Here is a 14,301-nt window from a genome sequence, read left to right on the forward strand (position 1 = left end):
ACTGAAATTCTCGCTTGTCATCTTGCAACAGGGGCGAGGTTGCTTGAACGCCAACTGACGTCAACTCATCATAGCTTCCTCGATCCTTTCACTCAACACTCAACATCAGTTCTGCACAGACTGACTTCGAGACATGGCCTGACCGAAGTAGTGAGTCGAAAGAGCTCAAAAGCTTACACAGCATGACGAACCTTCAAGTTGTGGAGGTCGCCTTCGTTTGACCTCCCTTTGATACGATCTCTCTTGCGCTGTACGCTGCTAAGAAGGCAGACAATCACGCATTGCGAGTGTCGAATGGCCAGACCGGGTTTCGTCTTACTGTATAAAACGGGTCAGAAATAAGACAATAAGCAGCATTCCAGTACGTCTACTACATTTATTGGATCCACATATGAAATTGCCTTCGCTCAGTAGCATAGACTTTTCATAAGTTACTTGACCATAAATCAGCAACACATTACAACTTGAGTCATCCACATGAGCTCACACGGTGAACCTTCAGAAATTGAAATGAGCGGCGACTCTCCCCCTCAAATTCAAGCCAGAGAGATCGACCGTTCAGTGCCAGTCTTCTCGTTGATCATCCCTAATTCGCCTGAAGATCCCGAAGAGCAAAAGCGTCATCTAGCCGTCCGCGTGAATATCCGAGACCAAAAATCCAAGCAGACCATCATCTCAGACATTCCTCTACTCGACGGTAAGACATGGAACTCCAAGGTCACCGATAAAGAATATACCAGATGCGAGATGAGTATGACCAAAACTTTCCCTCTGAGCGTGTACACCTCCCAGGTTGAAGAGCTGGATCAAGCTTTGTCTAATGGTTATACCCAGTGCTTAACCCGAGCTTTGCCAGATGGGGAGATCCAGGAGTATGCACATGCGGAGAACAAGGAGTATGCGGATGCTGCGCAGTCCATTGAGGAGGCTGAGAGGGAATACCCAAACTTCATCGTTGAAGCTGGTTTCACCATTGCTAGATATCAAACCGCGGCAGTCGAATGCGGCTTACGCAACTACATCAAGGCCGTAAAATCATCGAATACACTCGGGGAAGAAGATAAATCGAGATTGGGCGATGCGTTGACCAAAGCCATGCGACGTGCTAATGATTGGAATTGTGCCGCAAAGACTGGTTTTCTGTATGGTTTGGCAGAGGAGAGCGAGCTATGTCCGGATCGAGCGTTCAGACGATTGTTAGGGGGTGCGTTCCGCAGAGGAGAAGCTGCATCTTATGATATCGATCAGAACCCTGAGCCACAATCCATGAGCGAGATTATGAGAAAGGATGAAGACCTGGAATCAACGGTCAAAAGCGTGTTTGGTCCCCTACAAGATATTCCCAAGGATTCTCGTCAGTGGAAGATATTGTTGACGAAGCCAAAATCGGAGACGGGTTATGACTTGAAAACCTTTCAGGAGATCTCAAAGACCTGTGATGTGAGTATGAGCGAGGAGGATGAAGGATCGCTGAAAGATGAAGAGATGGTGGATACGGAAGCTTTGCCGCATGAATAATTGTGCATGGCGCGCACATCATCTAAGGGCATCTCTCGGACCACTTGATAACTGGACTACATATGCTTTTACCTATAGATAGGACCGCTACGGGGGTGTGAGTGGTCGCGCATTGCTCTCCGATGGCAGAACTCTCAAATACCAATCATGTAAGGAAATTGTTGCTGTCAATCAAGGTTGAAAATATCAAGTGGTCGAATACAACAGATTGTACTTTCGAGTGCTCAAATAGGAATGTTGATTAGTTATATTGTTTCGAATCATCGCAATGATGTGTGACGCGATCATATCGGAGACCAGGAGGTACCCCATATACCGAACGAAAATAGTTGCATCACCTTTCCAGATAAGTAAACAAAGGTAAAGTATATATGCAAAATTTCCCACCCCAAGTTGACCAGATACTATGTGATCCGAGTAGATTACTTCTTCTTACCGACAACGGTCTTTCCGACCTTTCGACCGCTGCGAGGGTAAACCAAGACAGATCAGCATTATATCCAATTGTCTACGACAATAAGGATGATGTGTGGGATGACGAGGAATGACAAAACTCACGTAGTCTTGGTGTGTTGACCTCTAACTCTGAGACCCCAGTGGTGTCTGAGACCTCGGTGAGATCTGATCTTCTTCAATCGCTCGAGATCTTCTCTGAGTCTTTGGTCGATGACGTTGGAGAGGACGTGGGAGTTCTTGCCGTCGACGATGTCTCGTTGTCTGTTCAAGAACCAGTTGGGGATCTTGAATTGGGCGGGGTTTTGCATGATGGTGACGATTCGCTCGAGTTCATCAGAGTTCAATTCACCGGCTCTGCGAGATCACGAAAGATAAGTCAGAAACCGTACGGGGAGAGGAATACAAGGTTTTATGGGAATAGAGGGCCGGAGGGGTGGTCATGGGTAGCTGACGATCGCATCCCATTCGAGATCTTCAGCAGAATGATGGTGTAGATACAAACACTCACCTCTTGTTGAGATCGACATCGGCCTTCTTGCAGACCAAGTTGGCGTATCGTCGACCAACACCCTTGATCTCGGTGAGAGCGTACATGATCTTACCTTGACCAGCGACGTTGGTGTTCAAGAGACGAAGAATGTGCTGTGAAAGAAGCGTAACAGGTTAGCGCTGAAATTGATTAACGATAGTGTCCACCGGCAACCCTCCCTTCCAGCCTCGCATCTGAGCTGTCATTCTACGTCCACATATATCTCCGCCCATCGTGCACCATACAATCCTCCTCTGCGCATATGTGCGATGGACGTCCGTTACACCATGGACACCTTCCCTATCTCCCATCACTGGTCCCGTAAACTCTCTTGCTTCTTTCCCTTCATCACTCAACACATCTGAACAACAAGCACGAGCGAATACCCACTTGGAATTGTTGATGAGCCTCGAGGGGAGCGAACGACATCTTGACGAATCTTTCTTTTTTTGTTGGTTCAAAAATGAAAGGGGAAGCGATCTGAGATAGCGATGACGGAGGATCAGCACCCTTCTATCCGTTTATCCTATATGTACTTCTGATCTTGATGGGTGGTGTTGACATGTGGGGGTGTTGGTCACTTACTCGCTTTTTTGAAGATGCCTGTGAGACTTGAAGGTTGGAAAGAAGAAGGATATGAGGTATCAAGCAAGATAATACGATGATGAGCAGACAGAGTAGGATGGGAATGGCAAACTGCAAACTGCAAACTGCAAACTGCAAATTCCCCCTCCTAGCGCATACTGACTGCATGTACCAACCCACATCCCACCATACAGCAAACAAAGCGGTAAACTCCACCTCATACAATTCACGCCACATTCAGATCGGAGTTTCGCGGAGTTTCGTATTTTCACTTTGTTGCGAGGTAAACTGTTGAAAATCGCTGACCTCCGCTTTCCCACCTTTGCACCAGTATTCTTTCCACTGTACAGACGTTCACTGCAGTCAGTTGCTCACTGCATAGTCGTTCACTGCACTCTGTCATTTTCACCTTCATCTAATTTGTTACCACTACTCCTCCTTCATCCATCAACATCGACAAAAATCGGCAAAAATGTGAGTCAAGTTAACATCAACAGTAGATCAGATGGATATGAGGAGGATAGGAAGGATGGTATGCTGATGTATTGATTGTCGTTCTTCTTTGTCGATGGGATTATAGGGTCAACATGTAAGTTTTCAAATGGATTTGGTCGTTCGATCTGGGGGAAATGCTGATGACATTTTCTGCTCCTTAGTCCTAAGTACGTATTACATCTTGTTTGATCGTCTGGCGTCTGGTGAAGGAGGACAAGTTGGTGGATGTGGAGACAAGATGGATCATCGATGTCATGAGATGATGGAAGGGTGGGGGGATATGGCAGGAGAGACCAACGATCTGGGTTATTGGGTTTGGAGATGCTAACTGTGGAACTTTTCTCTCCGTTAACAGGACTCGTCGAACCTGTAAGTAGTAATCCGCCTTCAGTCTGGTAATATGCCACTGACTATATTACCCCCTCCAGACTGCAAGGGTAAAGCTTGTAAGAAGCACACCCCTCACAAGGTAACCCAATACAAGAAGGGTAAGGATTCGCTTGCCGCCCAAGGTAAACGACGATATGACCGTGAGTGGACATCCCTACAACCATGGGCAGGCGGAGGAACCAGAATCTCGCACATGAGTCAAGGAGAATACCAAATTTATGGATTATCTCGCTGACATTATTCGATCCTTGTAGGAAAGCAATCCGGTTACGGTGGTCAAACCAAACCAGTTTTCCACAAGAAAGCTAAGACCGTGAGTTTCTCCCTCTTCCACTTTCCACTAAGATGTAATTACTGATCTCTCTATCCTACCTCCTAACCCCCTATCCTCGAATGTTTGTCTCAACCTCATGTCAATTGCATCCATCAACCTACACAACCCTCCTATCACACCAACAGACCAAGAAAGTCGTCCTCAGACTCGAATGTACCGCCTGCAAGACCAAGCATCAACTCTCCCTCAAACGATGCAAGCACTTCGAGCTCGGTGGTGACAAGAAACAAAGAGGTGCCGCCATCTCTTTCTAAGCTTTATATTATCTGTTTTTCCTTCTTCATCCGATCTCTCAAAACTCTCTTGGTTTAGAAGTTGAGGTTCAGTTGCAGGAATATCAAGTAATATATGCTTAGGGATGTTGATGATGTATGATTATGGCCCGACCTGTGACCTGTCGTTGTCACCTGGCTGTGCAATGATATTGATCATGATATCGATAACCCGTACTAATCGGACCAGCAGACCAAGGTCGATGTCACCCTTCATTGTTTCGGATCACTTACGATGATAAGGCCAACAACATCTCAGTTCATTCTGACGCTTCTCTATGTCAGCTCTTCAAATGGCCTTGATATCATGGAAGTATTTACTACTCACCAATGTGCACGGGAGAAATACGGAAATATGGCATAAGAATGGATGATCCGACCAGGTCGACATGCGTGACTAGAAGAGCAACTCATACGATGATTTTCTCTCTTATTTTTGGGCAATGGAAGGCCCACAAAATATCATGATGATAAGCTATCGGGTTCATGTTTTCACGCGGCCCAGTACGAGCAATACTGATGCGTGAAGCGAGATCTTCAGGTTTTGACATCATATTGAGAATCCTCAGTTATACCTATCGTCACTCTGAAATGCTAAACTCATGATCCGCCCGAGAATCCCCCAAACTTCCAATCCACCTGGAAGCCGCCTTCTTGTCAGAAGAGAGGATAGGACCTCGGAAGGGATCGAAAGATCATTGACACCACATCCGACGACTCGTCACGAAGGCACGGGAAGTGAATAACCTTTATACTTTCACAGCCTTGTTGTTTCCTCAGCATTTCGAAACTTGGCGGTACTACCTGTACTGCTCCACCACTCACAAAGGACTATTGTGGCACAGAAAGGAGGGGAGACTCGAGCATCGCTTTGGAGACAGTGTATCTTCTTCTCACAAGGGATATACGTAGAAGCGGTCGAGTCATTCTTATTCTCATGCGAGTGCGGAGTGGTGCGTAAGGTATGCTTTGACTTGATAGATGTGAATACTTCGCAATTCACTCAATACCTCCAATACTAAAAGTATTTACCTTAATCACTGAATAACAGATAGCGTAGCCTCATGAATCAATCAGATAGAACCCAATATCAGTGGGATTATTTTAGAGACCGTACTCCTGAAGCTGAAGAGCCTCAAAAGACCAGTGATGTGGTCAACCAGGAAGAGCAGCAGAATGTCACCACTAGATTTAAGGCTCGATCCGAGCTGTCACTCCTCGGAAAAACAACGGGTTTTCGCAGAGAAAAGGAAAAGTTGGCCAGTTACATTCCAGAATCACACGCATTTGGATCGATGACCAAAGAGAAGAAACGGAGGCCTAAAAGGGCTGTAAACCCAAAAAAGAAGAAGGATAAAGATGGGGAGATAGTCACATCCACATCGCAAGACACAGGCAGTGCCAGCATTCCGACTGGATACCGTGGGCGAAAATCGACCGCGATCGTTCATAACACCGTTGATCCTGAGGATCAATCCCACCTGAGTGCCTCTACTGAGGGCGATACCCATCTCAGTCCTTGGGGAGCCGCCCCGAACTACAATGGCGCTATTAGGGCACTTGACGGCCAGACCTGGGTTGGTCAACCTTTGTACGACCCCAGATCTTTGATGGATATAGCCACGACAGGTATGGAAAATCTCTCTCTTACCGCTTCGGGAAATGCTTCGCCAGCAACTGAACATCACCAGGAAGCTGTGGATGACTACGATTGGCTCTTCCAGGGCTATAACCCATCGCAAAACCCTCAACAGCAGCACCACCAGAGTGCTTCATATCAACCTCCTCATGTCATGCAGCAGAACGAGTATCCGTACGATGGTTCTCAAACTTACAGCAACGGTGCAGAGACATGTGAGATCACTTTCAAATATACTGGCGGAAGTAACAAAGTGAGAGAGAGGACTTTCTCAAGCGTCCCCGCAGATGTAGGTAGATACTTTGAATCGACTGTTGAGAAGTGGACGACAGGATGAATAGTAAGATCTATCACACCTTTACGAGAACTGCGACGATGATGGGGCCGTCAGGAGATGAGAATGCCAGAGAGAATTCAGGCTCTCGAGGTATTTGTACCTGTACAGTATGCATATGGTGACCGTATGGAGTAGTTAATATCGTTTTGTGTTTTGGACTTTCTCCTTACGGCTTTGTATATCGACCCATCCATTCTCCTTCTCCTCCATACTATTGACTGGACCTCAACACCACTACTTCCCACTCAGCACTTGCGATGTGCCTCGAGGTCCCCCTCAACCACAAAGACCTTGTTTTTCACGAGTTTCGGGACACCTTGTTTTGACCCATGCTGGCGATTCCAAAATGACATGTTTGGGCTGGACACCATCTACATGGACCTTGGAAGATCGCTTGATAGGAAAACTGGCCATTAGGATGAGATGAGGGAGACCACCCCCATCAGGATGAGGCCGTGATCAGTGATGATTGCGGCATGACGCAACTGCATGGTCTTCAGTAATTGGAAGACTTCGCTGCTTGCTTTATGGTGGGTGATTTTTTTCCTGCACCACTTTCCGTCTTTGTCTTCTCCTTCTTCGATCCGTTCTGAGATTGATATTGTCGAATGATTACCCAGACTAAGTACAATGTGGAGGTCCAGATCAGTTGTCACAAGCACATGTACCATGAGGCATGCAGCCTTTGGTTGCGGCTACAGTAAGTACTGCATGACACGATTGGCGGTCTGTGCGTAGTAGCAATAATCCTTACGTAACTCAAATGCCTATCATACCCTCTCAACCCAATTGTAAACCCGACCGTATATCTACAGTATATATCTGATACACACACAACCTAGTGATTCTGATCAATCCCATCTTCATCTCGACAATCATCTTCAACATAAATTGCCTACATACCTACCATGGCAACCCTCTCCCCGCCAGCTCCTTTCTTAGCCGAACCGACCCCTATTTCCTCACCATCGCCACCCTCGTTATCACCACACCCTCCATCCTCACCTCTTGCACTCGACCGCTTCCCTCCCGAACTACGAATCATCATTTTCGATCATCTCAAACACACAGGTCACGCTGCGCTCTTCAACCTCGTATCAACCTGTCAGGAGATGTACGATCAGTATACCCCATACCTTTACAAGAGAATCGCCTTCGACAGGTCAAACGCTCACAAAGTCTTTTCCGGTATTATCATCCGTCAAGGGCCAAAACCTTCGACTCTTACCGATATGGCTCTAGAAGACCAAGTACCAGGCCTGAATTTTGCAATTGCTCCATCTGATATGATCAAACGCCACGTTCGCAAACTCTCTTTACTGGGAGAATGTGAAACGCTGATTATTCAAGATCAACATCCCATGAAGGATATCGCGTCAGCTCTTCTATCAACCAAGAACGCGTGTGAGAAGATCAAGTTAATGGACCCTCGTATTGAGGGAATGCAGGACCTGGGAACCAACGATGAAGAGACTGATCAATCGAGTGAGGAAGATGAGGACGACGAAGATGAGGAGGACGAAGATGATGATCATGGGTCGGAAAAGGAAGAGGAGGAAGACGACGGAAAGGTTTCTCCCTTGTTCCCCAAGCTGGTTTCCATACGATTTGAAGGTACTTCGTTTTTCGATCTGTGGGATAGCTCTAGCCTTGGAATGAAGGGAACCACATACATTATGTTCCTCGATTTGAAACCTAAGCACGTATGTGTAGATTATGATGACTCAAGAAGACGTCACATCAATGGGATGATGGATGATCTACAAAGGTTTTGGGATCTGGAGTTTTTCACTTGGCGCGATATCGTCAACCCGAATTTCAACCAGATAAATCCTGCAAAACACGTTGACTATCACCTTGCGTCCAGCGGGAGCTGTCCAGTCCACGACAGAACACCATCATCACGACAGAACACCATCATCACATACCGATGTGGCAGATGTGGCAAAGGCTGGAGAGGGGAATGTAGATGTATCTGGTGAATGTACCTGTTCGATGACGCCCCGAAATATGATCGACTTCGTTCTTCGGATGCGACCAGCGAGACGAACTTCCCCAGACGAAGCCAAGGATCAATGTAATTGCTCATACATCGGGTTGTACAACATTCCCCAACACTACACTTCCGATGATTGGACCGGTATCGAAAAGGAGATCAAAGAGATCACCCGACTTCAACCGCTCACCACCATCCAAACTTCCTTCAGAGACCAGAAAGAGCACTTGAAACCATGGAGGCAAGATTTCAAGAGGTTTCTGGCGGAAGGTAAGAGAAGACTGGAATGTGAATGTTGTGGAAAGTTTTGAATGTGAGTTTTGACTCTCCGCATCTGCATCGCACAAGATCACCTAACTGCTGAACTATCGTTTTAGGATCTCTGCGCATTTCTATACTTGTGTGTGGAAGGTAGAGGGATCTTTTCCAATCTCATGATGTGAGAGATCTTCCAGAGAACCGATCACCGTCACAAATCATGTTTTTGTCATTGTGCCCAGATTTGTACCGCTATACTGTGTATCATGTATCAGACATGCCATGTCAGCATCAGTACATCGCGCTTGGTGTAACTGTATCCGAGTGGCTTTTCAGTGTCCCATACGACCTGCCAATGGATTCTTTGAGGCTATGTTGCCTTGTGAGGGGTCGATCCTGCTCCCCTCGGTGTACGATCTGCAGAGTCCGACGGTCTCTGAATTCAGCAAAGTCTAATGGTCAGTAGGGAATTATTGTTGTGGAAGCGCGCCTAGATTCGAAAATTTTCATATCTGTTCTTCTCTTCTTTTCTACCTCGTATGCAGCATGGTTTACAACAATTATGATGGCTGTTCGACTTTGAAAGTGAGACAAACCCAAGGTATGCAATCCATCAAGTTTGCCATATCAACTTAGACAGCTCCATGAGCCAAACAGCTCCTTCAAATCATCCTGTATCGTCCATCTCTTTCCATCGACCCATGCATGTATTAACGGTTGGAACATTTCTCCATCTTTAGAAGGAGGATCCTCAACCGAAAAAATGTCAGTAGAGGCCGACATAAATCGCAGCCCATCTGTCTCGCAGGCACAAAGTACATATGTATACATGTACATAAAGTCATGGTATTGACTGACTTTCTCTTCCACAAGGATACTTCCGAGACTGCGAGCCTTCTGTTGATATGTGAGGAGACGGCCTTTGCAATCGTTCAATCGAGCTTCCAAGTCGTCCCGCTCACGCACGAGTCGACTAAGGACGGATCTTGTTTGCGTCTGTGTTGCAAGCTGGGCAGTCTTCGTACTCGCGCCCCTTGACCTGAGTATGGTCTGAAGAGTGATGTGATTCCGCACCGCTCTGCCAGTTGCAGAACCTGCTCTCGAGAACTCCACTTCAAGCTTGTCTCGTTCTTCACGGTCTTTACGGTATTCATTGAGCAGATCACTTTCTCTCGCATCGCACTTTGCTGTGACATACCGTTCCATGTACCTCGTAACTTCAGGAGTCGACATAGAGTAAAGTTTCTCGGGCAGCACTTGTGTACTCATGTCGAGATCACCGGCGGAGAGTACAAGATCATCAGGTGACTCTTCAGAGGATTGTTCGGAAGACATTGAAATATATTGTACTGTACTGTATATCTCATTCGCATTGAAGTGTGGATCTTGCACCACTCGAAATTGGGTAGATTGACAAGTGTCAATTATCAAAGGCATGAATCAACTAGATATGTGAAATCTATTTTCGAAAAGCCCTCGAGGTTTCCAACCGAGGGTCGCGATACAGCTTCCTCCCCCATGAAAAGCTCTCCCGGTCTTTACAGCGGTCGGAGCGAGCTTTGAGGCAAGCCATAAAGGACCCAGACCTTCAGTTACTGTCTTACACGTTTCATCAGTTTTGATCAATGGACTGGATTATGACGTCGAAGACGAACATCTATCACTAAATATCACAAGATCGCTCAGTATCTAGCTTCTACAATTTTTGAGTATTATGAACATGTCCTAAGTTAAAAGAGTCTCCTGATGATCTCTCCCACTCCTCCAATATTACCTTTACCTGCTCGTCTGCCTGTTTGGAGTGTGGAATCGTAAGCCTTTCACTATCAAGCCGATCTTCAGGGTTCGAAAGCTCTATCCCCGTTCCCTCAGGTAAAGAGATCTTGCAATCGTCAAATTTCATATATTTGCCCCATTTATACCATTGATCAGTGTTATTCTGGTGTTCCTCTATACCGACCACATCGTTATCTGCGATGCAGCGCCAACGCCTAATGACGTTCGATTCGACGAATTTTCTTATCTTATAAGTTTCGGATCTGGAGGGTTCGAATCCCATTCTAATACGCTTGTGCAAGTCGGGATCAGTCGATTCTACCTCCTCAAGCTTGAACTTCCCTTCGGAAGTAGTTTTCGAGGCTTGGTTATAGTTATAAGTGAAAGCCCTCATCCTAGATTCCACCACGCCTTTTTCCAGATACCCCGTCAAGGCACTGACGAATTCCAAAAGGTCAGCGGCAGCATCTGACAAAATGTCAACGACAAATTCCATATCGCATACTTGGTGGGCTAATCTCTGAACATTCCATGAATGGTTACATTCCAACCATTCACTACGAGGTGAGCCATGGACTGTAAATTGCAATGCAGACTTGCGTTCTCTGCTGCCAGTCCTTGGCTGACAGCCTTAGATTCTGCTAGTGCTGCTCTGAGACTTTCAATCTCGCGCTGGTTCCAGTATGAGAGAGCTTGAGGATGTGACTCCCTTGGATGACGGGGAGCTGGAACTCTTTGGGTGCGAGGTGGGGGTCGTCGGAGCGAATTAGGGGTGGTCGTGAGCCGAAAGAGGAGAGTTGTGTGGCTCATTGTTGGATGGTGATTCTTTCGTTCATCGCTTGCGCAAGCATCCGACAAGATGATGTAATAAACAGACAGTGGTTAGACCCAGATCAGCATAAGTAGGGTAATCAAATGAAGGAGGGAAACGAACATACGCAGTGGCCTACCTGAATCGTTAACGCTATTGTCAGTCAATTCACACAGCTTCGTTTTTCAGCCGACTTTCAAGGGTGGCGAGCCCATCCTTTCTTGGCGCGAAGTAAGTTACAGATTCATGAAGTAAAGGAGCAAGATTAGTAAGGTCAGAATCGATCACCACTTGTATGCAAGGCAGATATGGCATGATCTAGTGGCACGCAAACATGACCGAGTGTCATACTCATCGCTCAGGGCGATTTATACTATTGTTTGACAGATGAGAGTTTTGCACAATTCCGTGCCACATATACACACACAAACCCATTCGTCTTCGGCACATCATGTCCGAGACCTCTGAAACGACCTCTCTGTTCAAGCGATACACAATATAGAATCAATCGCGTATTGATACCAGGAATGATAACGCATAAACCCACCCATTTTCTGCTAAATTAGTGGTATTTTTGACTCACGATATTCATGATTGACTGTAATTATTTCGTATATACACTATATCTAAGCACTATATCTGTGACATGCATAGTACATCTCTTACCGCATCAATATCATTCATCGTTGTGTGTTGTGGGCCACTTCGCCTGAATCACTTCGGCCAGATGGTGTCAAGTCATCCCAACCGTAAGTTTTGCCAAGTGGATACTTTACAAGTTCACAAAATCTTTTCTATGCCAGCCAACATGAGGAATAGTGCTGTTGACGATATGGATTACTCCTTGATGAGGAACAGAGCTGGTAGCAATCAGTCAGACTGACTACAGTATCTCCGATCATAATCCGTGAGAATGTGATCAGAAGCTTCACGGCGAGCTTACATAAGCTTTTGTACGGTATTGATTTCGCCTCTTCGGAACGAGTTGACAGTAGGCGATTTGCTTGAGTGATGCAGTAGCCATGCATGAAGTTCTGATATTGTTGAGATGGGAGTGATATTTGAATAACGATTGATGAAGACTGAGATGTGAATTGGGTTTTAATCCAAATAGATGGGATGGTCTGTGCGTTGAGTATGCGAGTATGCAGATGTACAGTACAGTACGTACTGTATGCGTGCTCGTGATTTAGTAGTACTGTATACTGTAAATATCATTAATAAATACACTCAACCTCAACCTAACATCTCTTCTTCCTCTTTCATTCTTCATCTTCACTGACAACATCTACGGTACTCTGCAATCACCAGAATGACCACATACATATTCGACACGGCAGTCATCACCCCACTACACATCATCTCATTCGAATCTACCACGCTTACCTCGTCGTCATCATCACCACCACCATCACCACAACCTTCCTTTTCATCACCTCTCGCACTCGACCGCTTTCCACCAGAACTACGAATCATCATCTTGGACCATATCCAGCACACAGGTCCCTCAGCACTTTTCAACCTCATATCAACATGCCAAGAGATGTACAATCAGTTCACTCCTCATCTATATGAAAGAATCACTATCGATAAGTCTAATGCCGAAAAAGTATTTCACGGTATCATACACTACGTCAAACCTAGACACCAATCCGAGGTTCAGATGTCTCTCAAACATCAGACTCCACAACTTGACTTTGCTATCGCCTCAGCAGATATCGTTGCTTCACATATCCGAAAGGTCAGGTCGCTCGGTAATTGCAAGACGCTCATCATTCACGATGTCGACTCGATCAATGGTATCTCGTCAGCTCTTCGATCGACCGAAAATCCTTGTGAAGACTCTAGCACCTCGCAAAACGATGGTGTAGCGAGGAATGAAGATATACTGATGGATGAGGAAGATAGTAGTAGTGATGACAGTGTCGATGACGATCAGGATCAAGACCATGAAGATGTTGGATCGCGAGAGGAAAACGATCACAAGAAACGTTCCTCGTTATTTCCAAGCTTATCGTCCTTATCATTCAAGAGCACCTCCTTTTTCGATCTATGGCATGGTGACTACCATATGTTAGAGGACTTCTCAGAGACGCTGTTTCCAAGATTGAGACCGGATCACGTCTGTGCTAGATATCATAGCTCAGAACGATCTCACATCGACGGAATGATGATTGATGTCAGGGAGAGCTGGAATCTCAAGTCCTTTACTTGGCACGAAATCAGCAGCCCCAACTTCGGCATTATCAGTCCTGCTAAATATCTCAACTATCATCTTTCGTCCGATGCTAATTGCTCGGTTCACTATCCCCCGGCACTTCCAATCGATACCCCTGGTGGGGAAGAGGAAGGTACTGCAAGTTCGATACCGGAATGTACCTGTCCAATGACTCCACGCGACATCATCGACTTCGTCCAACGCACAAGACCGCTGAAGGAGACGGCTGCTGACCTCGCCAATTCACCGAAGAAGAACTCAACGTTTGTTGGTCTGTACAACCTACCCCAACATTACACTTCTAACGAATGGCCCAATATCGAAAAGATGATCAGACGAATCCTACGATCCCGCCCCGCTGATTCGGTCAACATTGAGAAAGCGAGATTGAAGCAGTGGAAGAAGGAATTTCCGTCGTTCTTGGCGGATTCAAAGAAGAAGACTGTCTGTGATTGCTGTGGAGAGTTCTAATAGTAGGTGTCAGGGGTATTGGTTGATCGGTGTATCGGCTAATGTACTCTGACAAATAGAAACATCGCGATTCATGTCTCGTTTTACCGGGATGACAGATCATGATTTGGGAAATAATTGTGGTTGAGGTTTTGGGTCTCTTAGTTTGTCCATAGGATTTCCGCTATACTGTAGTCAATCCATGTACAGATGTATGTCATCATATATGTCAACGAG

The 14,301-nt window shown here is 46.0% G+C and overlaps 7 protein-coding genes across 7 annotated transcripts; 5 read left to right on the top strand and 2 right to left on the bottom strand.

Moving 5' to 3' along the window:
- Positions 1-477: 477 nt before the first annotated feature.
- Positions 478-1,518, top strand: I302_100089 (uncharacterized protein; the record flags this gene model as incomplete). The annotated part of the gene is made up of 1 exon (XM_019190110.1): positions 478-1,518. One exon carries the CDS (start codon positions 478-480, stop codon positions 1,516-1,518), a length of 1,041 nt encoding a protein of 346 aa, XP_019046858.1.
- A 422-nt stretch (positions 1,519-1,940) lies between these two features.
- On the bottom strand, positions 1,941-2,932 carry I302_100090 (40S ribosomal protein S18; the record flags this gene model as incomplete). The annotated part of the gene is made up of 4 exons (XM_065869020.1): positions 1,941-1,983; positions 2,077-2,328; positions 2,483-2,616; positions 2,894-2,932. 4 exons carry the CDS (start codon positions 2,930-2,932, stop codon positions 1,941-1,943), a joined length of 468 nt encoding a protein of 155 aa, XP_065725092.1.
- Positions 2,933-3,983: 1,051 nt separating this feature from the next.
- On the top strand, positions 3,984-4,561 carry I302_100091 (60S ribosomal protein eL42; the record flags this gene model as incomplete). Its single annotated transcript, XM_019190112.1, has 3 exons — positions 3,984-4,113; positions 4,228-4,286; positions 4,433-4,561. 3 exons carry the CDS (start codon positions 3,984-3,986, stop codon positions 4,559-4,561), a joined length of 318 nt encoding a protein of 105 aa, XP_019046860.1.
- A 1,082-nt stretch (positions 4,562-5,643) lies between these two features.
- I302_100092 (uncharacterized protein) lies at positions 5,644-6,555 on the top strand (the record flags this gene model as incomplete). Its single annotated transcript, XM_019190113.1, has 1 exon — positions 5,644-6,555. One exon carries the CDS (start codon positions 5,644-5,646, stop codon positions 6,553-6,555), a length of 912 nt encoding a protein of 303 aa, XP_019046861.1.
- Positions 6,556-7,463: 908 nt separating this feature from the next.
- On the top strand, positions 7,464-8,862 carry I302_100093 (uncharacterized protein; the record flags this gene model as incomplete). The annotated part of the gene is made up of 2 exons (XM_019190114.1): positions 7,464-8,258; positions 8,506-8,862. 2 exons carry the CDS (start codon positions 7,464-7,466, stop codon positions 8,860-8,862), a joined length of 1,152 nt encoding a protein of 383 aa, XP_019046862.1.
- A 1,643-nt stretch (positions 8,863-10,505) lies between these two features.
- On the bottom strand, positions 10,506-11,081 carry I302_100094 (uncharacterized protein; the record flags this gene model as incomplete). Its single annotated transcript, XM_019190116.1, has 1 exon — positions 10,506-11,081. One exon carries the CDS (start codon positions 11,079-11,081, stop codon positions 10,506-10,508), a length of 576 nt encoding a protein of 191 aa, XP_019046864.1.
- Positions 11,082-12,708: 1,627 nt separating this feature from the next.
- On the top strand, positions 12,709-14,085 carry I302_100095 (uncharacterized protein; the record flags this gene model as incomplete). The annotated part of the gene is made up of 1 exon (XM_019190117.1): positions 12,709-14,085. The coding sequence occupies one exon, from the start codon at positions 12,709-12,711 to the stop codon at positions 14,083-14,085; it is 1,377 nt and encodes a 458-aa protein (XP_019046865.1).
- Between the last annotated feature and the right edge of the window lie 216 nt (positions 14,086-14,301).

Source organism: Kwoniella bestiolae, chromosome 1 (genome assembly GCF_000512585.2).
Source record: "Kwoniella bestiolae CBS 10118 chromosome 1, complete sequence".
In the NCBI taxonomy this organism is placed as follows: Eukaryota; Fungi; Basidiomycota; class Tremellomycetes; order Tremellales; family Cryptococcaceae; genus Kwoniella; species Kwoniella bestiolae.